Here is a 26,010-nt window from a genome sequence, read left to right as displayed (position 1 = left end):
TATCTAATAATCTTATCTGTGTACTGGCTCTTAAAAATATATTCATCCTCCCACTCCAATAAAACCAAGTTAGCATATATGGGGGAACATGCTACCCCCATAGCTACTCCCTTAGTCTGTTTACATATTTCTCCTTCGAAATATATAATATTGTTCTCCAAAACAATAGTCATGAATTCTACCAATAGCTTAATCCTGTCCCATTCCAAGCCTGAATATTTTCTCATGCTATTACTTACTTAAAGTTCACATATTCCTATAATATTCAAGGGATGGCTTACTTGGATCCTCATCATTCTGGCCCTGACTCTGAAGATAATGGTCCAAATATTCTATTAAAGCATATGCATCTTGTTCTTTTCCCTATTTAACAAGCCCCACCCCCTTTCAACTGCCTTACATCCTTTGTGATATCTAGCAAATCAGGCCTGATTTCTTCTCATTGATGTTTATAATTATCATATGTAATTTTGTACTCTCTACTAATTATCCCCCCTTTTAGTGGTACTAGCTGTTCTTGATTCCACCAAATATTCAATCAGGGTGGCTTTTCAACTATCACTCATCTCTATCTCATTGTCTGTATTCTAAATTCCCTGATAGTGGAGCATATCCCTTACATGTAATCCAAGCAGTTGTTTTGCTTCATCCCATTATCTTAATTCCCCCCTCCCAGCGTAATTCACTCAAAGTGTCTCAGTTCCTTCATTAACTTCCTTCAGTTACTTTCTGCTGATTCTTGCCTAATTTATTTGGGAACTTTATCAACAAAATCTCCTTATTCAATGCCCCTCATGAGCTTATCTTTAAGCATACTGTCTGCCACTTTACATGTATAATGTTCTAGCTGAATTATTGGCGACTATATATGAAGTAGCCTTGTTTTAAATAGAAACATATTACAGTATTTGTTTGGTAATTTCTTTAGTGATGTATACAAATTACAAGAGACAATTATTTACTTGCCTTGTGGGGTTCTCTGTAAATTTTTTTGACTGGATTTTGCTAAGTATAATGAACATATACAGCTGTGATCACATTCAGTTATAGTTTGGTTTGTGGTTTCCTTTTTCACTTGAGAACTTAATCATTCTTTTACCTATGCCTTATTTGAAAAAAAGAAAGTATTGTGTTATGGATTCCTTTCTTATATTTCTAAATGCAAGCATCCCAAAGTGAATAACTAAAGTTTTTGGTTATTGTATTTCTGTGTAAATGTTAATATTTTTCAAATTCTAGACAGACCTACATCAATGAAATCTCCGCACAATCCACCAGTTCCACCTCAGAGACCTGGGCCTTCCCCAATGCCTCCACTAATCGGAAGCAGAGGAGGAGTTGTAAGTTTCATTTTACCACTGCAACATTTTATTTATAATGTAATAAAGCATTCTATGATTTTACATAGTAATACTTCCAGTGGATGGTTTTGTTAAAGATCATCAATTTTATTCATCAAATACTTCTCTCTTCATAGCTAATCTTCAAAATATTTATTTCCTTTTGAGCAGTCAGCTTTTTGGTTACAAGATTTTTATTCTTCAGCATTCATCAAGAGACTGACTACCCATTCAAATCTGTGAATACAAGATCTGAAGTAGGAGAATTCATTTGTCAGCAACCTGTGGGTATGGATCCGATATCGGATCCGAACCGGCATGATTTATACAGCTATGGATCTGAGCTCCTAGATCCTCCCCTCACCCATAATGCCCTGCTCTCCCTACATGACCCCAGATCTAGTTTGCCGCGCATGGTAAAGGCTGGGTCGTCAGAGCTCCAAAAGCTAAGTTGTAATATTCTTTATTAAAGGGTTTTAAAATTGTTAAAACTTTAAATTTGTGTGAAAGTTATAGGTTTCCCTTCTGTTTATATCTTTTTTGGGTTAATTTAATATAGTTTTTACCCTCCCCTCGCTGGTTCGTAGTTGGTGTGTGTGTGTGTTTTTTTTGGGGGGGCCTTTGTGTGAGTGTTTTAGTTTATTTTATTGTTACTATTTTTTTAAAAAAGAAAAAAAAAATAGTGATGTCTGAGGCCCCAAAGGCTGTTTTTTCAAAGTGCTCCGAGTGTGGCCATAAGCTTTCCCCTGCTGATGGCCACACTCGGTGCATTCGATGCCTTGGGGTTGAACACCTCACTTCAGGGTGTTCAATCTGTGCAGGGTTCAACCCAAGGGCATTGAAGGAGTGGAGGTCGAAGCTGGTCTTGGCGGGACTCTTGCCCCCAGACTCGGCTTCGGCCCCCGCCCCCTTGGTGGTCACTGCTTCGGCAGTCCCTGCCTTGCCTGCTCCCCCTCCTCCACCTGGGATTCAAACTCCCGCCAAAGGGTCGGAGGAGAGGGAAGCCAGGACAAAGGACCGGAGAGAGAAGCACAACAAGAGGTGGGCCGAGACCTCCGTTTCGGCCCCGCCGGCTAAGCGGGCTTCTCCTCCGGCCTCTCTGGCTGCTGGCTCTCCTCCTCCTCGGCTCCAGTCCCTGTGCTTTTCACCAGAGCCTGAGGATGAGGAGACCCAACCTCCTTCGAGGTTATTGAGGTGGCACTCAAGGCCTACCTCGGTAGCCTCGTCGAGGTCTACTTACAGCCTCTCCGATGCTGATCTGGACCGGATGATGCGAAGGTTCATCCAGGCCCAGATGCAGATGGGAGTGCTCCTGCCTCCCCCTCTCTGGGGGGGGAGCTGGACCCCCTTTTTTAAGCCCATTGCTCCTTCTCCGACCCGCTACCCGGGTTCGGAGCGCCCGGAGCCGGGCAGCCTCGGAGCCGCGGGTGGGTCAGCGCCGACAGTACTGGATACTTCGGATCCGACCCTGCCCTCGGGTCTGTCGGATCCGACCTCTCGGAGCCTTGGCCCAAGCTTCGGATCCGAAGGACTCAGTGTGCCTTCGGTGCCGTCCTTGTCAGAGCACACTGGTCCCTCGGATCCGAGGGGCTCGGAGCCGGCTCCGATCCGCTCATCGGATCCGAGGGGGAGCCGACTTTCAGATCCTATTGTCGAGGCTGGCTCCCCCTCAGCTTTTGATGTAGTGTAGAGGGCTCTGTTGAGGGCATCCGGACCCCCGGCCCTTGCTTCGGCTCTGTCCCACACTCCATCTGCTCTGGGCCAGGCTTCCTTCACCCGGCCACTGGGACAGTCCGCTTCACTGCCCCAAGCAGTTCCTGTGGTTCTAGACATTGCTGGTGAGGGCTCCTCGGACAGCCCCCCCGAGGAAGCACCTCGCAAGCATTCATGTAAGAGGAGGCACATAGATTCCCCCGAGTCTTTGACCGAAGACACTGACTTGGAGGAAGGGGAAGGCTCCCCAAGATCACCCCCTGAGGATGTCTCCTTCGGAGACATCATGGAAATGTTACGGATTAGAGGTGGGTGGTCTGCCCCAAAGTCTTCCTCGGACAAGTCAGTGTTTTTGGAGGCATTTGAAGCGGGCCCGTCTACCTCTTGGGCGTCCACTCCTGCCGACACCCTGGTGGACTTTATTACCACCAGGGCGTGGAAGGAACTGGACACCGTGGAGCCAATCCCTAAGAGGTCCGACAGGATCCTTAGCCCCCCTGCTGACCGTGCCCACTGGAGCAAGGGACCCCCGCTAGATGCCATGTTGTCGGCAGCAGCCACTAAGAGGGAACTCACCCAGGAGAGTCCCTCAGTCCATCCCCTGAGCAAGGAGTCTCGGATGATGGACCGTTTGGGGAAGTGAATCTTTAGTTCAGCGACCTTCTCAGTGAGGGAGCTCAACTATTTGGCACACATCATTAGGATGCAGCGCGATCTTATCAAGGAATATGCTGCATCCCCCCCAGAGTCCATATCGGAGGAGGACAAACTTATGCACTCCACCCGTATGGCCACTCTTCGTTCTGTGACTAACACCTCTATGCAGTTACTTTCCCACGCTACCGAGGGAGCCGCTAGAGCTGCGGGAGTGGGCCTAGTCACAAGACGACAGGCCTGGCTCCGCCACTGCGATTTTACGGAGCCCTTCAAGGCGTCATTCGCAAATGCCCCCTTTGACAGTTCTGCCCTTTTTGGCAAGACGGTTCGCGATACCTTGGTTCAGAGCGAGAAGGACGGGAAGATGCTGTCTGCCGTCGGAGTCCGCTTCTCTGTGCCCCAGAGGTCCTACTCTAGGAACCAAAAGGGCCAGAAGAAGATGTGGTTCCAGAAGTCGCAGCATTCCCAACCCGCTCCAGACAACCAGTCCTTCCGCGGCAGAGGAGGACAGGGAGGACGCCACCCTAGGGGCAGAGGGGCTCCCAGGAACTTTGGGTCCAGGGAACCTTTCTCTGAATGGCCCACGCAGCAACCCTGAGGGGTTGCTCGACTGCTCCACTCTGGAGGCAGTCAGGGGACGTTTCTCGGAGCACCTAGCGGCATGGGAGTCCATTACATTGGACCGCTGGGTACTCCGGATTATATCCAGAGGTTACAAGATCCCCTTTCTTCATGTCCCAAAGTTAAAAATCCTCCCTGATGTTCCACCCGATCCGAGGGAGGCCGCTTCAGCAGAAATTGGCCATCTGCTGAGAAAAAGAGCCATCCAGTCTGTCCCCCCAGACCAGATCAGATCAGGGTTCTACTCCAGGTTCTTTTTAGTGCCAAAAAAGATGGGGGACCTAAGACCCATTCTAGACCTGTCCCTGTTGAACCTGTCAGTTCCCAAAGAGAAGTTCCGGATGGTCACTTTGCAGTCCATCCTCCCCCTTCTAGGGGAGAATCACTGGATGTGCTCTATAGACCTCAAGGACGTGTACTACCACATTCGGATGGACAGACGATCCAGGAGGTTTCTTCGCTTCCGGCTGGGAGCCAGTCACTACCAGTTCAGGGTCCTTCCCTTTGGTCTCACCACAGTCCCCAGGGTGTTCACCAAAGTGTTAGCAGTGGTTGCGGCCCACCTGAGGCTTCAGGGGGTGCAGGTCTTTTCATACCTAGACGACTGGCTTCTCACCGCCCCAACAAGGCATCTACTCTCTTTGGCAAGAGACTCCTTCCTTTGTCTAGCTCCCAAGCTAGGCATCACGATAAACATAGAGAAGTTCAACCTGGTCCCTACTCAAACAATAGAATTTATAGGAGCCAGGTTAGACACGAGAAATTTAAGAGCCTTTCTCACAACCGACAGGGTTCGGAATCTGCGACTCCAGGTGCGGGCCATGCTTCACTCCAGCTCAACACCTGCGGAATTGATCCTGAGGGAGCTAGGGTCTATGGTGGCAGCGATTACTCTTCTTCCGCATGCCCGCTTGAACATGTGGGTGCTTCAATGGACACTTCAGGTGCAATGGTCATTTCTCTCCCTCCCCCTGTATCATCCCATTGCAATCAGCAAGGCTTGCAAGCAGTCTCTCTTGTGGTGGCTCCATTCTCCGGACCTCCACAGGGGCCGCCCCTTTTGTGCATCTCCCCCTCTCGCCACGGTGACCATGGATGCTTCCCGCTTCGGGTGGGGGGGGCATTTTGCGGGCCGGATGGTCTAAGGCACATTAAGCGATTCAGAGACCTCTCTGCATATCAATGTTCTGGAAATGAGGACGGTGCTCTTGGCGTTGCAAGCACTTCAGGCCCTCCTTCCCCTGGGAACAATTGCGATTGAATCAGACATGTCGGTGGTCTGGTACATCAACAAACAGGGGGGAACCAGGTCTTACCCTTTATGTTGAGAAGCCATGAAAGTGTGGGAATGGGCGATCTCCACCAACCGCTTTCTCATCGCAACGCATATTCCGGGTCGGACCAACATCCTAGCGGACAAGCTCAGTCGCACCATTCTCTCCCCATACGAGTGGTCTCTCAATTCTCAAGTAGCAAAACGTATCTTCGCACAGTGGGGGACTCCCTGTTGCGATCTCTTTGCTTCTTCTTTAAACGCCAAATGCGACAGTTTTTTTGCTCTAATCCCCCCTCCAGGGGATTCTCCGAGAGATGCTCTGGTGCATGCTTGGCCTCCCGGTCTTCTTTACGCATACCCCCCTCTACCTCTGATGCTACAAGTACTTCAGAAAGCCTCTCGATTGGGGTGCAGAATGATCCTCATTGCCCCGTTCTGGCCTCGACAGATCTGGTTCCCTTACCTAAGGTCTCATTCAGTGAATCCACCTTGGATTCTAGATCCCATTCCGGATCTGATATCACACCCGTCGAACCTGCCAACTCCAAACCTGGACAACCTGAAGTTGACTGCTTGGCTGCTCCAGTTCAACTCCTAATCAGGACTCCAGGTATCTCGTCCCCAGTTAAGGCCATTCTGGTAGCGGCCCACAAGCCCTCTACCAGAAAAATTTACCACAGTAAATGGAAGCGTTTCTCCATTTGGGCAGAGCGGCAAGGCCTAGATCCTTTCATGGTTCCCCTTCCTTTGGTTCTAGATTTCCTTACTACTCTCTTTAATGATGGCGCCAGTAGTTCCACAGTCAAAGTTCAGCTGGCGGCCATATGTCATTACCATGTTGGACACGATTCAGGGTCTCTTATGTCGGCTAAGTTATGCAAAACCTTCCTAAAAGGCACCTTTTTGCTCAGACCCCCTGTCAAAGAAACGGTTCCCCCGTGGGATCTTTCCTTGGTACTTCAGGCCTTGACCGCTCCCCCCTTCGAACCTGCGGCCACAGTAGATCTTAAATACTTGTCCTTTAAGACTGCTTTTTTGGTAGCCATTACTTCGGCTAAGAGAGTTTCAGAGCTTCAGGCCCTGTCCATGAAACCGCCTTATTTGATTTTTCATCCGGACCAGGTGTACCTAAGGATCAATCCCTCCTTTCTTCCTAAAGTATCTTCGGAAGCTAACATTAATCAGACCATCAACCTCCCTGTTTTCTTCCCTAAGTATCAAAACAAAGGTGAATACAAGCTGCATTCCTTGGATGTTCACAGGCAGCTTAGTTTTTACCTTCATAGGACAGCTGGTCATAGGCAATCAGACCAGTTGTTCATTTCTTTTGCCAAATTCAATCTGGGTAAACCAATTTCCAAAGTTTCTTTGCCACGCTGGATTTCTCAGTGTATTCTGTTGGCGTACCAAGCCTCTGGGAGGCCCGCACCGGAGGGAGTCCTTGCTCATTCGGCCCGGTCTGTCTCTACTTCAGCGGCCTTTAAGTCTAGGGTTCCTCTGGATGACATTTGTTCAGCAGCCACTTGGGCTTCATCTCATACCTTTATTACTCATTACAAGCTGGACGTCACTTCTAGAGGTAGAGCATCCTTTGGCTCCGAGGTGCTCCGGAATATCCTTCCATGATGGCCACCCAAGATTCAGGTAGCTGGGGACTCCGTCCCACAGGTTGCTGACAAATGAATTCTGCTACTTCAGATTTAGAAGTTATATACTTACCATAACGTTCCATCTGAGTAGGTGGATTCATTTGTCTGCAACCATCCCGCCCTCCTATCTCCCTGGCCTTGTCAGTTTCCTGCATAGGGTGTGTTACCCTTTGGTTAGGGTAGTTGGTGCAGGGCAAACTCGATCTGAGGTCATGTAGGGAGAGCAGGGCATTATGGGTGAGGGGAGGAGCTAGGAGCTTGGATCCATAGCCGGGTAAACCATGCCGGTTCGGATCCGATATCGGATCCATACCCACAGGTTGCAGACAAATGAATCCACCTACTCAGATGGAACGTTATGGTAAGTACATAACTTCTAGTTTCATTCAGGTTATATTAAGTTCTACCAAAATAGCCATACATCTGATTAGCCCTGTCAGAAAAAAAGAAATCTTCTCAAAGTCCAGAAGCCCATATTTAGCTATGATATTGCAATTTGCATAGTAAGGGGGGAGGAAATCATTACATTTTGGTGGGAACATATGACAAATTCCTTATGGCTGAAATATATTCATTAGTTATGAGTCCTCCAATTCATGATACATATCTATCTATCTTTCACAAACTTCCCTGTACTAACTGACCCTTACTGTGATGCCCTCTGCTGAGTGAGGACTGCTGTTCCCACAGTCTGTAAGACAATAGCTGCCAGACAGTCATGTAAAATGTCTTACTAGCTTTCTGTGTGACCTGATCAGTCTGCTTACTACCAAATGCATGTCTTTGGTGTTATGAGATGAGAGAGTACTGCAGTTATCTTAGCCATTGCACCCATATGCTGCCTAGATTCAGTGAATCAGTGGAGTCTGAGAAAATATGAAGAAATCATGTTTAGGTCCTGAGAAGTAGAGCAGTATCTATTTTGTATTCTCTGATCTCATGGTAAGACCCAATCAGTTCATAAAGTACTAAACTGTGTAACAAAGGTATGTGCACCTAAATCTCTGATGATAACATTTTATTGTTATATGTCTACTGCAAGGTAGATTATTTACTGCAAAGCCTAGACAAGAAGATTGCTAGCATTTTCCAACAGTTAATCTGGTACATTAACCTATATATAAAGAATAGTTAATCATAATACTCTGTCATTAGTCCCCGTCTCTGCATTTCATTACCATTGAATATCTCTAAGAGGTGACCCAGTAGTCAGGGATCTGGGACCATATGTAGACAGTAAGGTGGACTTTGATTACCATGTGGCCAAGATAGTAAGAAAATAATTCTATGTCACCCAATTTATAAGTAAGGGCATGGCATCCAGGTCCTTCCATAGTACCACTTTATTCAGCCCTTATCAGACCATCATTGAGTTTAATGCCCCATTCAGCATGTACCTGACCAGATATATGCAACAACTGGGAAGCCCACAAAGGTTCCTTACTAGGAGAATCCAGGGTATAAATACATTTTCATATACAGATTGCCTTAAAGCCCTATCTCTATACTCGGTCTCTTACAGGTTATTGAGATGCAATCTATGCTTGACATACAAGGCATCCTCGGAGCCAGCTCTGATGGAATGTTTGTACATCCACAAAATGAACAGCATCAGAACCACTAGATCAAAAGATTTAAATTTTGCTTGTGACATAAATAAGGCATGGTGGTGAGACAGATATGTGTCTCAGAGGATCCCCATGCTTTGGGACAGGCTCCCCAGCTATATGAAGCAGAGTCCATCCCTAACTCTATTTAAATGTAACCTTAACCAATGGACAGGAAATTGGAAATTCACCCTGGGTCTAGCCCCCCATGTCTCTGATAGACAGAGGCAGATGGTAATACCCAAACTAGCATATCCCCTCCACATAACCTCTAGAAACTTCGTAATTGATATACTCCCCCAATAAATGTCCATGACACGTAGGGGCACAATTGGGTTGGGTTGCACGGCTAGGCTTATAAAAACTCTGGTGGTTGTTAGCCTAGTGTATACCTGTGACACTATGAAACTATAAAGAATATAAAAAAGTTTCCAGTCTGTCTTGCCAAAAAACATTTTCAAATGGCCAGAAGGTATTAAGTAACAATAAGTTTCTTGCGTTTTATCACAAAGTTATGGCCTGAAGGCAGTCAGAAACACTGAATCACAGAAATTTTAAAGGTAGAAATGGAAACTGAGTTTCTTATGTGCAATGGAATCTTATTCCAAATAATCAGAATATACTCAGATTGTGATAGTATGGGTATAGATCTGAAGGTTTTCTGTGCAGATTTGAAATTGCTTAAATCAATTGTTGAACAAAAGCTTCTCTTAGAGTGTATTTGTAGGGAAAAATTAAGCAATTTCCCTGAATCTTTAGTGTCACAGCATACTGCTAGTGATATGGTATTAAACCCCAAGTTTATGGCTCTGCATCTCATTGCAGCAATTGCTGTGATGTAGTGAAATTATAAATAATTACACTTCCATCTCTATAGACATTAGGTTTCCTGTCATATAATCAAATGTTCACCCATATTATTGAGCCAAAAGAGTCAAACAGCACAATATTGAAGGCTGAAGAGGAGGGGACTTATATTGTCTGTGATCACAGCACAGCAGGGATTGGGGGTATTGCTACTTTTCCCACTGTGGTGTGATCTTGGAGTTAGTATATATGCAGGGCTGGTGTTAGCTTTCTTGGGGCCCCTAGCAAATGTCAAATTGAGACTCCACTGGACAATTCCAGTCTAAGTATCACCCTGTCACTGCCACCCCTTCTAAGCAACCTTTCAGTTCATGCTGTAAAGTTTTAGGCTTAGCTATAATGCACTTACATTACAACAGGCCTGTGTACCACACTATGTTGACCTATCTCATGAAGGGACATTTGTAGTTACTCGCATTTAGTTGCAACAATAATACATTACACCAACTCTATGTACAGGGCTGGACTTGGTTGAAATGGCACCCTAGGCACTGCCTATTATTTTACCCCCCCCCCACGTGTCCTCGAGTGCTCCTCTCTGTCCCCTTCCCACACAATGAATATAACTTTTTCTTCCTTTTCTCACATTTTGCTTTACTCTTCAGTTTTTTCAAGAAGGCATAACTTTATATATGCTCTGAAGTGCATTTTAAAGTTTTTTTTTCCTTTGTACACAACCTTTTTGTCCAAATAATGGCATGATTAAGGAAAGAAATTCACTGTTGCTCTTCAACTGTAGTTTTCCTTGTATCCTTCCAACACACCTTTCCTGACCAAGACAGCACAGTAATAACCATTTAGAAAATAACTCAATTAAGCTGCTTAGATTACATGTAAGGGATATGTTCCACTATCAGGGAATTTAGAATACAGACAATAAGATAGAGAGGAGTGATAGTTGAAAAGCCACCCCAATTGAATATTTGGTGGAATCAAGAACAGCTAGTACTACTAAAAGGGGGGATAATTAGTAGAGAGTACAAAATTACATATGATAATTATAAACATCAATGAGAAGCCATAGGGTTATAGATACTCTGGGATACATTGTAGAGAATTTTCCCAACCTTTTAATCCAATGGTAGACTAAACAAAAATCATGAGTAAGAAAAGATTTCAGTATTATTTTTTTCTTTCAAGGAAGACATAAGTTATGCCCAGGACTTAATATTCAAAGCTGACAAAATAGTTGCTCACAATAAACTAACAAGCCATTTGCTGTGAGGATACACAGATCCTATACAGGAACGCTGCCTGCCTCTCTAACTTCCTCCAAAAGGACAGCTCCTACCTGTTGATTTTCAAATGGCTATAGTCATGTATTTCAGATGATTGCTGTCATACATGCACATACCATCCCTACTTACTCCTCACCCCTAATCCCCAAAGGCAGCCACCTGTATGTGTGCCTGATTGTTAAAATTATGAGGAAAGTGAAAAAAATGATTACAGTAATGTATTCCACTTTGTTGCTCATAGACAGTGCACTGCTCCTATATGAACTATAGCAACCTTCTTTGTAAACCTCTGAGGTTTGTGAGAAAACCCAACACAAACACAGTGACCTCCTGTACACATCTCCGAGGAGTGACTGTAATGAAAATTAAAGAAGTAATGATTGCACAGTCTCCAGCCCCCCTACATAACCTACAACAACCTTCTGTACAAACACACACACACACACACACACACACACACACACACACACACACACACACACACACACACACACACTATACAATCTGGGGAGTGTGGGAGGATGGCCACCAGACTCCTACAAGATTGAAGTGTCTGAATGTTCTGTGATATATTAATGCCTTACTTTTGAAATATAATTACTTGTTAACTGCATTTTTACTGCCACCCAGAAGAGTAATGTATGTGTCCCAGCATTATTGGACATGTACACAGATGAAAATCTGTGATATTTTATACAAACACAGACACTCACAGGTCTGTTGCATTTCATTAAAAAAACAGATTGTTGAAACCCATATGGTCAACAATTTAGTTCTATGAGCCATTGTTTCCTGAGGTCACAGTACAGTAGGCAGTGGGGGAGTAGGGAATTTGCCCTTTCCCCCACTGTGCGTGTGATCTTGGAGTTGGTATAAATAATTAGCAGGAGGTTTGTGGTATGGGGTGGGGGGCTTCTCTCTGAAAAAACATCATTTTTGTCATTTGTGGATGTTGTTTGCCTTTATGTAGTTTATCAACCATATGAGTTGTGACAATCTGGTTCTTCAATAAAATGAAATTGATGCACACACACACACACACACACACACACACACACACACACACACACACACACACACACACACACACACAAACACACACACACACACGACATAGTAATACTAGTTTTGCACTTATTTCAGCAAATAGCAATATGTTGTGTAACACTGGTACTGCCATACCATATCAGTAACTTGTTTAGCAGTCATCAAACAGTAGCTGTAAGTCACTTTTATTTACCTCATAGAAGAGTAATGCATACCTGGCACTGTCCCTAATTTTGCCTCATAACTTTGCTCTTTCCCTCATAAAACAATTCTGATTTGCTGGTAAATCATTCAGGGTTACAGACAGTCAATGAATCCAGACATCAGACTTTCATACTTTTTTGTACAGAAAATGCATGTTGATTCAAAATGTGTTATTCTATTAAATTTTAAGTGAATTAGATTAATATTTAAAACAGACTCCTGATTTTAAGCCTTTATTCTGATATTATTTTTGGTTTGCCCAGAATTCTTGAGCAAAGAAATAGAGTTATAGTATCTGGTGTTCTGCCAACATTTATAAAACTGCCTAAAAGAGAAAACAATTCCTGAAGATCCGAAGCATCAGTTCCTCTTATAATCCAAGATATGCGCTGAGATCAATCACTCTGGGCTGGTAATATCTAGTGCTTACGTTGTTCATGTAAATTATGAGCCTTATCCTAACAGGGTCATATTATAGCTGTCTTCATATTAAAGAGCATATCAGAAAATGAATACATTTTTTCTCCACATTTTTCCCCAACCAGCAGCAGCTTTTGTGGGACCCACACACAGTCAGGGATGATTAAGGAGGGACCCCCCCCTGCTGTAGCAATGGTTATTGCAGGTACCTAAAGCTGGCTATGTTGTTTTAGTGGAAAGAATGTTCACCAGCAGGATTTAACTAAGCCAGGGGCACTATGTCAGTGGAAAAATATTTAATGAAATTGTGAAGCATGTTACTTGACAAAACACAGTTTACTATAACCATGGATATCTTTGAATTTTAAAGGAGATATAAATAAAAGTTATTATTACCCACCTGGTTTATGGAGTACACAGGTTTACTGTATTAACTTTTGATGGCTTGACAGATATGTTATAAAAATATCAAAATAAGATGGCTTGCTGTGGTTGGAGGCCCCCACCCACAACTACAGAGCCCACAGCATGTGCAGGGTTCGCTGGTGCCTAAAGCTGGCTATATATATATATATATATATATATATATATATATATATATATATATATATATATATATATATATGATTATCAGTGAGTGAGGTGGCACAGGAGGGCTTGCCCCTACAAAAAACAGGTGTTTTGTTTCTTTTAATGTTTTTATATTTTTGTTGTCCAAGCTTTTCAGCTTAATAATGTGGGTTACATTCATTTGAATATATTATAGGGATCCATACGTTAATAATTTCCCTTTTTATTAAAACTAGACTGTCATTTAATGTAATACAATTTTAGCCATGGAATATGTTGTAATATTCTCCATTCTTTAAATGGAAAGACAGTGTTTAAAACAGTTATACTTCAGTTCTAATCAAAATCATTTTGCAGAATATACAGAAGGGTTTATAGCACATTTTTTTAAATTGTTTAATCATTTATTTTACTCCAGATAATTTTTATTTGCTTTTTGCTGTGCCACACTATATGTGCAATCAGCAAATGCAATAGGTGCCATCTAGTAATAAGATATATTTTGAGTTTTCATTAGGCATTACAAGCTGCCCATATCACCCTATATTTTTACCTATTCTTCTTCACAATCTTTCTAGTAAGAAAATCACAAATTATACTGAATTGGGCCATGACATTTGCATAAATATGGCTAAAATATCTTTTGATTCCCATGTAATTTCAAAAAGTTTCATATATTTCCTTCTGTACCTTCCTTACTTACTTCTAGACACTGATAGACAACAGTGGTCACTAGTGTTCTGAACAGACTGAAACTGTTTAGATAGTACATCTGGAGTATTTATTCATGTATTCATGTTTTGTAAAAAGCTGTTTTGGAATTATAAAAGAAGTAAAACAAATTATTCATTAATAAATAAGATCTGTATTGGGTTCTCTTCAAATAATTATGTAGAAAGCAGTTCTGGATATTACAAATGCAACAAAATAAATGATTACTTAAAAAAATCTGTATTGGGCACACTTAAAAGAGACAGGAGAGACAGACAGAACAGAGGATTAAGGCTATAGGGTTTGAGTCTGTCAGCCTCCTAATAGGTCTATAGGTAAGTACTATGCTAGCTGTCCTTGTGGGCCATTTTAGGCCTAGCTAATTTCCATTTTTGTACTTGAAATAACCTATCCCATTTGGTTATAGATTGTCTTTACCCATCCCATAGTTGATAATTATATGTTACCCCTAATAAGAATAACTGAGATCATACCATAGAGAATGTGAGGAGACCCATGCATGGAATAAAGCATTTAGGAGCTGTTTCTGTCCATTAGTAGTACAGAGGGCAGTCCTGGGGTAAAGTTTCTGTTTCTCTTCCATAGATCTAAGTTGTTCTTGAAAATGAACAGGGATGAACTTTGTTTTATGTAGATGGGAAGTCTGTTCCACAGCAGCAGTATCCTCTGTGAAATTTACCTGTCTCTCAAAACCATTCTGTTGATGATGCAGAAGAGGTTTACATCCCCAGACCAAGTATTTCGATGCCATTTGACTTACTGATGTACAGTAAATCCATCAGTAATGGGTCAGAGGATGCCTTGTATGTCAGACACAAGTCACCTCTTAGCAGTCTATAGGATACTGAGTAAGTGACATGGCTTTAAGATGGCCCATGTAGGACATGCTTTGTAGGTCTTATATCCTTTTAGTAAGGTATCTCTGTGGGCATTCCAGTTGATGTATGCGTCTGCACAGATAGATGCCAAAGGGGGCATTATATTCAATGATTGGCCTAAAGAGTGCTGAATAAAGGGGGACAATGACATCCCTAGATCTTCACACAATTCCTTTGTTCATAATCTGTGCATTATAGAAGGACTTTCTTACAAAAATAGACACATGTTGGTCAAACGTTAGGTCACTGTCAACATAAGTTCCCAAATCTCAGACAACAGAGTCAGCTCAAAAGGGAGTCAATGTGGTAGTTCCCTGGAGTAAATGACTTCACAAAGGATACAATACTGCATTTTTTGACATTTGGTTTCAGACCATAATTTTTCACCAGTAATTTATTTGAGGCAAAGTTTCAAAAAAGGATGGCTAAGTAATTTGGGGATTTAAACTTAGTCGGCCAGAGCCCTTTGTTATTGGCTTTTACTTCAGAAAAGTAGATGCAAAACAGGAGAGGTGCCAGCACAGAACCCTGGGAACTCCACTGTTAAATGGTCTCTTTCCAGAGGTAACTTCCTCTATTTTGATTATCTGCATCCTATCTGTGAGCAAGTTGGCAATCCAGCGGGTGACACTGGGGTTTATTCCCAGTTCAGTTAGCTTTTCTACTATGCCTGATTGGGGAATTGTGTCAAAAGCTTTAGCCAGGTCAAAGTATGCAGTGTAGACATTGGGGTTTATTCCCAGTTTATTTAGCTTTTCTATTATGGCTGACTGGGGAATTGTGTCAAAAGCTTTGGCCAGGTCGAAGTATGCGGTCTATACCATTTTGCCTTCATCCATTGCTTTGGTGACCTTTTCAAACAAATCCACCAGGTTGAGTAAGCATGCCCTACCCTTGACGAATCCAAACTGAGATGAGTCCATTGTTTGTAGGCTCCCTGTGTCCTAATGATTAATTCCATGATAAGTCTTTCCATGGATTTGCATATGAGGCTGATCAGACATATGGGTCTGTAATTGGTCGGGTCTGTGGAAGGTCCTTCCTTATGCAGGGGAATGATTATACTTGTTCTCCATTTGCTTGGTAGAAAACCTGTATGGAGGCTGAGATTCAGCAGTGTGATGGGGGTGTGACTAAATTGTGCTTCTTGCTATTTAAGATGCAATCAAGGATATTGTCAGGACTCAACAAAGTAGTATTTTTAGTTTTTGTTAGCACTTTTAGGACTTGGTCTTGTGTACTAACTGGAGGTAAGCTAATTTCAGGTATATCAGAGACAGATGGAGGGAAGATAGGCGTAAAAGCTAAATTTATCATCTAGTTGGTCTGCTATATTTTCAGCCTTAATGTTCATAGGTTCATAGGTTCATACTATGCTATCTGCCCTAGGACATTTATAAGCCTAGCCAGAATGTGTTTGGCTTTCGCCACCCATTTTAAATTAATTTTGCTATGCCCTTTTTCGAGGTTAGTATACTGTGCCTCTGTCTAACAGTGACACAGAAGTGATACCCAGGTTAAACCTACGATCTCCCATCCACTCATCAAGATTCCTCTTGAAGAGAGTCAATGAGGGACTCTGCCTAACCTGGACTGGGATTTTATTCCAGAGTGAAGGGAGCCTCTGGGTTATGAATCTGTCCCTCCAGCATGTCCTATTTATTTCAGTGCTGAGGTTCAAGTCTCTCGAGCGCATAGCTCGATGGGATTTGGATTTTCTGAGGTGCAGCATGCCCATTAATTCCAGGTTGGACATGGCTTTATACGTCAGGCACAGATCGCCCCTGAACAGGTGGTATGCCACTGAGTAGAGCTGGAGTTTCTTTAACCGGGCAGCATATGGCATCTGTTTGAGCCCTTTGATCCTCTTGGTGAGGTACTTTTGGGGTCTTTCCAGTTGCTGCAGGTGTCTGGTAAGGTACATCCCAAAAGGGGCATTGTACTCAATTATGGGCCTGATGAGGGATGAGTAAAGAGGCACAATTACCTCCCCTGATCTAGAAGTGAATCCCTTCATGATTAGGTGGGCTATATAAAATGTTTTTCTACCCACTTTGGCCACGTGGTTGTCAAATGAGAGACTGCTATCAACTTGGGTCCCCAGGTCCCTAATTACTTCTTCTGTACTTAATGGATTACCACCTATGTGGTAATTTGTGGGCACTTTGCTTTTGCCGAAGGGGATGACTATACACTTTTTGGCGTTTAGCTTGTGGCCATGGCTCTGGCACCAGTTGTCTGTTTCTATGAGGCCCTTTTGGAGGATGCTTGTGTCGGCTGGAGAGTCGATTATGGTGCCCAGTTTGCAGTCATCTGCGAACTTGGTCAGCCACAGTCCTTCCGTGTTGGCCTGTACCTCCGAGAAATATATACCGAACAAGAGAGGTCCCAGGACTGAGCCTTGTGGGATGCCACTTGTAACTGGTTTGGAGTCTGACATGGCTCCAGCAATTCTAACCATGTGGGTTCTGTCCTTGAGCCAGTTTGCAACCCATCTAGTGACATAGGGGTTTATATTTAAGCTGGTAAGCTTATCTATAATGCCCGAGTGGGGTATTGTATCAAAGTCTTTTGCGAGGTCCAGGTAGGCTGTGTGGACCACCTTCCCCTCATCAATGGCCTTGGTGACTGTTTCAAAGAAATCAACCAGGTTTAAGAGGCAGGATCTGCCCTTAACAAAGCCGAACTGGGCAGGATCCAGTGTCTGTAGGTCCCCAATATCTTTATGTATGAGGTCCATGATGATCCTTTCCATAGCTTTGCAGACCAAGCTAGTCAGGCTTATGGAGCGATAGTTTCCAGAATCCATTGAGGCACCACCTTTATGGAGAGGGACCACTGTTGCTGTACACCACTCTTTGGGTACATATCCTGTAGTAAGGCTGAGATTGAACAGTAGTTTTATGTTTGGGTTTAGCTCTTCTTGAAGTTCATGTAGGACGCAGCCCAGGACACCGTCTGGTCCCATTGATGCTGTGTTTTTTGCTTTGGAGAGGGCGGCTCTTACCTGAGCATCTGAGATGTCAGGGGGGCAGCACTCTGCTGGGATAGATATTTGCCCTTTTGGTGGGGGGGGAGAAGTTTGCACTGAACCTGTCAGCTAGGATGTTGGCAATGACTGTGGGTTCGGTGTATTTTTTGTCATTTTGGACTAATTCTGAGCATATCTGGGAATTCCCACCCAGGTACCTAACATAACTAAAGAAAGCCTTGTGATTATCCTTAGTGTCCTGTGCAATTTTTCTCTCAAAGCTGGCCTTAGACGATTTTATGAGTGCCCATAGTTTTTGCTAATACTGATCAGAGATGCCTTCCCTTTTGGGATTTTGCTCTATCATTTAGTAGCTTCCTCCTTCTATTGTATAGTTTGTTTATGGCTGGGGTCCACCAGACAGGATGTCTGCCTTTGGAGGATTGGGTCTTGGTTTTATTTGGGATTGCATGATCCATGCATTCCTGAAGGTGTTCATAGAATGCATTTATAAAGGATTCTGCGGTCTGGGCCGTATTTTCCACAGGCCGGGGCTTTGAAGGATTCCACCTCGGTTTTGAGGAGTGTGAAATTTGCTTTAGAGAAGTTTTTCACTGTGGTTTTCTGGGCAGGAGGTGGGGTCGGGATGTGACTATCCAGTGAGATTAGTTTATGGTCTGATATTACCAGTGAGGGATACACTTCTGGTCTGGAGCATAGAGTCCCCATGTTGGTGATGATCAGGTCCAGTATGTTTTCCCCTCTTGTGGGAGTGGTAACAAGTTGTTCCATAGCATTTGAGTTTATAAATTCTAGGAACCTTTGGGCTAGGGTGTTGGAGCTAGAGTAATGCTCCCAGTCTATGTTTGGGTAGTTGAAGTCGCCCAATATAATGGTGTTTGGAGAGACCTTCATATTTTCCAGTGTTCTCAGGAAGGCCGAGTGGGGTTCCTGGGTTTGGGAGAGTGGTCTGTAGCAGGCTATAAACTGGAAGGCAGTTTTACCCACTGTTAGTTGCACATGGATAGTCTCTGATGCTTCATGCTTTGCCACCAACCTGGAGGTGTGGGTATCTTTGACGAATATTGATACTCCCCCTCCTTTTGTGGTTCGGTCCAAGTTTTGGGGCCGAAAAGCATGGTATGAGGTATAACCTGGTAGTGCTGGGGTGCTCTCAGGAGCCTTGAACCAGGTTTCTGTTACTGCACAGATATCGATGTTTTCCATGCTAAGGAGAGTTTCGAAGCCATGCATCTTGAGGTTTAGACTTCTGGCGTTGAGTAGCATTACTCTTAGTTTCTTATCCCTTGTGATACCTATGGAGGTGGGTTTGTCTTTTGAGCCTTGCCTAAAAAAGGCACTATGGGGGTAGCAAGAGCCTTTGCCAATATCCGAAAGCCCAGGGGTGACAGGTGCAAGCCATCCCTAGTGAAGTATCGTGGCTTGTTGAGCATGTCATCCCAGGCTGACAGGCATTGGATCCCCTTTGAATGACACCAATACTTAAGCCAATTGTTGAAATTGATCATCTTGTCTTCATATTGTGGCATCATTCTTGGTGAGGGTAAGATGCTACTCAAGGTCAGGGTCATACCGGCCAGGGCCACATGCTCAGAGAGCTCCTCTATGTCTCTTTTCATGTAGTCCAGGGAGGTACATCTCAGGTCATTCACACCAGCATGGACAATGACTGAGTCATATTTGTACTTGCCTTGGAGTGACCTGAGTGCTTGTGTTATGTGGCAGATCCTAGCGCCCAACAGGCAGCTCACCGTGACCTTCTCCTTGTTCAGCCTGGTGAGTGGGACATCAGTGTGCCTGATGATAGAGTCACCTATTACAAGTGTATCAGGTGTGTTGTTTAGCCTTAAGGGCTGTGACTGTTTGGCACACTGGCTTTGTGAGCTACGTGTTGCACGTGTTTTGTTTTGGGGTAGCGGTTGCTTGGGTGTCTGCTTTGGAGGTCTCTGCTGCTTAGGCAGATTTTTATTTAGAGCCTCCAAGTATGTTTTTGTGTGTTTATGTGTTTGGTTTGCTGTCGTGGTAGGTTTATGTGAGACTGGAAATGTAGTGAGTGTGGTTTCCTTCTCCTCCTGACTGGTTACGCCAGTACTGAGTTGAGAGAGCTTAGCCTCCAGTTTGGCTATATGGATGCATCTCTCAAATGTGTTGGAATTTGTTGGGAGGAGGAGAGGGTTGCCTGTGTACATGAGGCAGTTGTAACATTGCCTCAAGATTCCCAGATTCACCAGCTGGACCGGAGAGGAGATTGACAACTGACCTTTGGACATGCTAGAATAGTATTGGGAATTCCTTTATAATTGAAAAAAAAAGGGCCAATGGGGAACAAGGTACTCAAGGGGAGTTTGTGAGGGTGTAGTGCTTTTTAATTTTTTAGTGCTGACTTATATAATTGCTTTAGTGAGCAAGTGCCAGGTAACTTAAATGCAATGTGTTACAGGTAACTTAAATACAAATATGACAAATAGTAACTTTCTTTAAGTGAAACAAGGAAATAAGTACAGTAAGCAATGCAGATATCAGTAGGGATCCACAGAAGCGCTGAAAAGCTGCGTTTTAGGTGGTATTAGCGTTTCAGGGAAATAAGCAAACAAACAACAAGCATACAAACAAAGCTAGATTCAGCAGGCCTGGATCTAGTGTATGATACAGCAAACAAGATGTACCAATTTCAGTAAGAAACAGTTGAAATATGCAGGCACTATAACCCTTTAACCAGAAATTCCCAGCTCAGAAGGGCAGAGTCCAGCCTCTCCTCTCACAAGAGTGCAGACCACAAACCTTCTTAATGTAAAATAACTGGCCTGAAGCCCAAGTGCTTAAACCAGAACTAATACACTTTTAGAATAACAGACACTGAGCCCTCAATCAGCAGTTCCCAACTTAGAATGTACGTCACATCATTCGTAATCAGCTCAGAATATTGCTGCATTGTGTTTTTGAGATTACGAACATAACTAAAAAATACCTTGTGATTGTCTTTGGCTTGGGAAGTTATTTTAGCCTCAAATTTGGCTTTGGTGTATTTTATTAAGGCCCCGAGTTGTTTGATTATTTCAGTTACAATGGGGTCTAACATTCTGGAAATTACCATTCCTACTTTTGGTCATTTTTTTTCTCCTTTTATTATAAAGCTTGTTGATATTACAGTGCTACCATGTGCGTTTGTTTCTGTGTTTGGCCTTGTACTTGTTCCTACTGGGTACAGCTGCATCTATACAACTATTTACATGCTGATATAGTGTGGTGGTGCCCATTTCTGTGTATTCAGTGGCGTTAACTGGTTTTGGTGGGGATATGAAGCTTGTCAATGTATCATTTAGGAGTAGGCAGTTTGTCTTAAAAAGTTCTGAAGGTACCTTGGATGGACGGGATCTCTGATTTCTGTTTTATTTTGAAGGAGACTGCTTTATGGTTAGACCTAACAAGTGATAAAACTATGTACGGGATGGTGCAAGATGCTCCCATGTTAGTAAGAACAAGATCCAAGATGTTATTCCCCCTAGTTATTCCCCCTAGTGACTCTGACTAATTGTTCCAGGGCATTTGTATTGATAAAGTCCAGGAATCTCTGTACCTATGCACTAGTGGTAGTGTAGGTTTCCCAGTCTATAGCTGGATCATTTACATCACCTAGGAGAATGGTACTGGGTTTAATACTGACTGATTCTAGCTCCTGTGGATAGGCATTGTCACTTTCCTTAGTCACAGAGAGAGTTTTTTATCTAGCTCTTATATGGTACGGAATCTTTCTGGTGGTTATTTGACATGAAGAAGCTCTAGTACATTTAGCTGCTTTATCAGTCTTGATGTCAAGTCTCTTCTGGAAGTAGATTGATTCACCTCCCCATCCCCCCCCCCCCCCTGCACAGTAGCTGGTCTAAAAAGGTAGTTTCAGATGACTAAAAAGTAACTAAGAAGTAAGAGTCAGTAGTAAGAAAGTCTGAACACTGTTATGATGCATAAGATGGGGCTTTACCATTTGAAAGGTAGAATCTATTATATATTTTCAAATCTGTTATATCCTTCCAAACAAATTATGCAATCTTGTCTGAATGAATGTATGCCATTTTAATAAGTCCTCTTCCTTTACAGTTCAGGAAACATACCTCTCAACCTCTTAGAGTGAGAAATCTGGAGCCATAAATAATGGGGGGACAAATGCCTAAAAAAGGGACACATTTTAAATATTGCTCTTGCAAACTTAGAAAGTTGATAGCATAGCAGGTTTTGCATTAGCATTAATTTTTTGAATAGTATGAAGTCTGAAACTCAAATGACTGTCATTATTTTCTGACTTTAATCTTGGATGACTTGCCAGAAAATCATGATTTTATGATAAATGGACCAAAGATATGAGGCATAAATTTGGATAATTTGCAAAAATCTGTATGGTTGAGAGGTATGACAGGAAAGATTGAAGTAGTTGAGAGCTGTCAACTAAAATGGTATAGCTTCCATGCATCAAGGCATATGAACTGCAATGTTGTATTTATTTATTTATTTTACATTTGTTGACCGGGCTTGTCTAACTGGATATATGTCCATTTTCAGTAGAGGCCCGGGGAGATAAGCTCCAAGAAAACAATTCTAATAAAAATGTTGGTACAATACATAATTTAACAAATGATAACAGCTCATTCCACAACTATATCACAAACCTATCACATACATATAACAAACCATAAGAATGAAATCACTACAAACATTGGTATTATCTACAAGATAAAATTCTCTTTGTTATCAAGGAAACTGGACTTAGTACAGACAAGTAGTGGGTAAGCAGTGGCTAGTAATAGACAGAGAGAGTTAGGGTTAGTACTGGGGTGTAGCCAGTGTGTTGTAAGGTATAATTTCAGTTTATATTTGAAAGGTGATATTGAGGACAGTGATGCAAGTTCTCTGGGAAATAGGTTTCAGTTTTTCCCAACAGTGTTAGAGAACAGAGTCTCCGGCCAAGTTATTGGATTTACTTATGCAAACAAGTAGTTTATTTGAAGAGCGTAAGGTATTACGATTTTTGTTGGGAGTAATGAGGGTAGAAAGTATTGGAGTATGCATTAGTGGCAGTAGTAGCCATGGTAAAATATGACACATACTTTCAGAAAATTCAGCAAGCTTGCTCTCAAATGTGAAAGTATCTTTTAAAAAAACAGATCTTCCGTAAAGGTTAGAATTTGAAGACACGTAGTACACACTTCAGGTGTAATGTATGGAAATGTTTTAAAGCAAAAGTGGCAAAACCAGTTTTCCTTGGAAGATGTGGTTGAAATAATGCAGAAGTCTAAGAAAGAAGGATACAAATATGGGGCAATGCACATCATAATGAGACTTCAGCAAAGTACACAGTGTTCCTGTCTTTTTAATTTCTCCAAATCTTTGGGGTTTCTAATACCATGATGGGAATGGATCCCTTTCTTAAGTCAAAGCATGATTAAAGTTCATGAAATTAGTATTGTGTCAATCTATGATGTCAGCCAAAAGGACTCTTCGCTAATGACTCCTGCAGTTCATACGGGGTTACATGGATTGGTAACATATCTAAATACAATTGAAGGTTCTTTTATAGATTTATACTAGACTAACTGCCCTTGTGGGCCATTTTAAGTCTAGCCAATTACCCCTGTGAGAATCAAACCCGGCACTTTGTGTCTGTAAGGTAAACACTTTAACTATTAAGCCAACCTCCCACACTTATATAAGACCCATTGCTCCTACTACTATTGGAACTGTCTGGGTATATTTCTTCAACATTGCTTTCATTTCTGCCTGCCGATCCTGATATTTTATGACTTTGTGTCTCTCTGTATGCAGCACACTGTAGTCACTGGCTGTGGCAATTTCAATGATCAAGGCTACTTTTGTCTTCTCTTCATGGACCACTATATCTGGTTTTCTAGCATCTATCTGTTGAACTGTTGGTAATGCATGATCCTATATGATGTAAACATCATCATTTTCTATGATGCTTTGTGGCTCATGTTTCCAGTGTTTTTCAGCCACTTCAATACCATAATGTTTGCACAATCACGAGTGCAACAGTCTTGCCACATTATTATGCCTTTCAGTATACAGTGTTTCTGCCATTAGTATGTCACAACCAGCAGTGAGGTGTGCAATTGTTTCCAATTCAGTTTTACTAAATCTGTATTTGTCTGTTAATCCCACATGTTCAATGGACTTTGTAAACAGTGATTTTGTAGCCCACTATCTTGGCCCGCCAAGATTAACCTTTCATCTCTTGCATCTCCTTAACCATTTCTCTGTCCGTTCCTGATCAACATGAGGTTCTTCCAGATGTTTTCTGTACTTGCAACTATATTTATGTATTTTCCACATTGCTTGCCTCCTCTTCTGGTCATTCACCTTATATTATTTCTTTTGTTTTTTGACATATTCAGTTGCTGCCTGATTTTTATCTACTTCTGGTTTGATTTCCATTCCTGCTTGACACCAATATGCTTCTGCTAGATTAAGCAGAGAAGTCATCTTTGATCTATTCTTCTCATGTTTCAAAACTTTCACTACATTTGGGTCTTGTGAGGTCAGCAGATATGTGTGGAGTCTCACAATTGCAGATCTATACATGTAATCATTTTCAAGGAGGACCATCCCTCCTTTGGGACAGGAAATATATAATACTGGTATACATTGATTTTTATAAACCATTTGGTGAGCATGAAGCATCCTTCTTGTTTTCCTATCTAATTTATCCAACACGTTTTGGGGCCAGTCAGTCACTCCAAAACTATAAGTTAGGACAGGAAGAGCAAATTGGTTTATAGCTTGGATTTTGTTCCTAGATGTCAGTGCTATTTTCAGGATTAATTTAAGTCTTCTAAAGTATTCCTTACTAAGTTTTATTCACAGTTATTTGTGTTTTATTACTGATCCTTCATCAATTCCCAAATATCTAGTGCTCTTGCTCAAGTTCTTTTATATCATATTCTTGTCCCAAACTGATGTTTTTCTGGTGCTGCAGTTTTCCTGCTTTAAAGGTTGCTTTTGCACATTTATCAAGACCAAATGACATTCTTATATCATCTGAGAAAGTTTTGACAACCTGCAGTTGTGCTTTCAGTTCCTCATCTGATGAGCTATATGGTTTTAAATCATCAACAAAGAAAAGATGAGAAGTCTTTACACGTTGTTGTTTTCTAGGAGCCAAATTATAGCCATGGGCTAAGCTGTTAAGTAAACAGCTTAATGGGTTAAGGGCATGGAAGAATAGCAACAGTGACAGAGAGTCACCCTGGAATATCACCCTTTGGATTTTTATCCCTGGGATAATAATTTGTCCATTACTATGGCTTAATTTCAAAGTGGTCTGCCACTGTTTCATGGTCACTGTAATGTGGTTGATCAGTGTAGGTTGTATCTTATACATTTTTAAGCACTCTTTTATCCATGAATGTTTGATACTATCAAAGGCTTTTTTGCAGTCAATCCATGCCATACCCCTTTTTACAGTTCTCCACCATGACTTCTTTTAACAACAAATGATCCTTTGTTCCATATGACTTTCTTTTACTGCCCTTTTGTTCTACTGCCATAATTGAGTTTTCTTCTAAATGACTATAAACTCTGTCAGCATCAATTCCCGTGTATAGTTTATATGTCGTCAGAAGGCAAATTATTGTTATTGGTCTATAATATTTAGGGTAGCTTGCAGGTTCACTCTTAAGTAGGAGTATTGTTTTTCCTGATGTTAGCCAGGTTGGTGTCTGTTCAGGGTGCACATATAAATAGTTCTTACTCATGGCTAAAGCTTCATGTAAAGATGCTAATACTTTTAACCAAAGGTTAGGTACTGCATCCAGGCCTGGGGTTTTCCAATTAGAGGCTTTTTGTAGCTTTGTTTCAATCTCTCTGGCTGTTACTTTATCCCATTTCATATCCAGTACCTTTAAACTTCATATTCTTTCTTTTACTTCTTGAATCCATGTGTTTGTGTTCCACAGGATCTTCATAGATACTTCTCCAAAATGTATATATTTCTTCTTTTTTTGGTGGTCTTGCAATTTCTTTTACCTTGTTATCCAATTCTCTGTAAAACGTTTTTGGGTCATTAATAAATTGCTTATTTTGTACTTTTCCTTTTGTATTTATCTGCATATTTTCTAAGTTTTTACCAACTGTGCTTAAATTTTAGTTTGTTATTTGTGATAGTGCATGATCCTGGTGTGTTCTAATATTGTG

At 42.2% G+C, this 26,010-nt stretch overlaps 1 protein-coding gene across 1 annotated transcript in view; it reads left to right on the top strand.

The window, feature by feature from the left end:
- Nucleotides 1–26,010, top strand: part of LCP2 (lymphocyte cytosolic protein 2) — a 1,995,233-nt gene that overhangs the window by 1,307,783 nt on the left and 661,440 nt on the right. Inside the window, exon 8 of the mRNA XM_044084497.1 lies at nucleotides 1,240–1,340. Coding sequence (XP_043940432.1) covers nucleotides 1,240–1,340 — 101 coding nt within the window. The remainder of the gene's footprint in view (nucleotides 1–1,239; nucleotides 1,341–26,010) is intronic.

The sequence above is a fragment of the Protopterus annectens genome, chromosome 9.part0, assembly GCF_019279795.1.
Source record: "Protopterus annectens isolate FY-2018-M chromosome 9.part0, PAN1.0, whole genome shotgun sequence".
Lineage (NCBI taxonomy): Eukaryota > Metazoa > Chordata > Ceratodontiformes > Protopteridae > Protopterus > Protopterus annectens.
The sequence above is the reverse complement of the archived record's forward strand: the minus strand, read 5'-3'. Positions and strand labels throughout refer to the sequence as shown.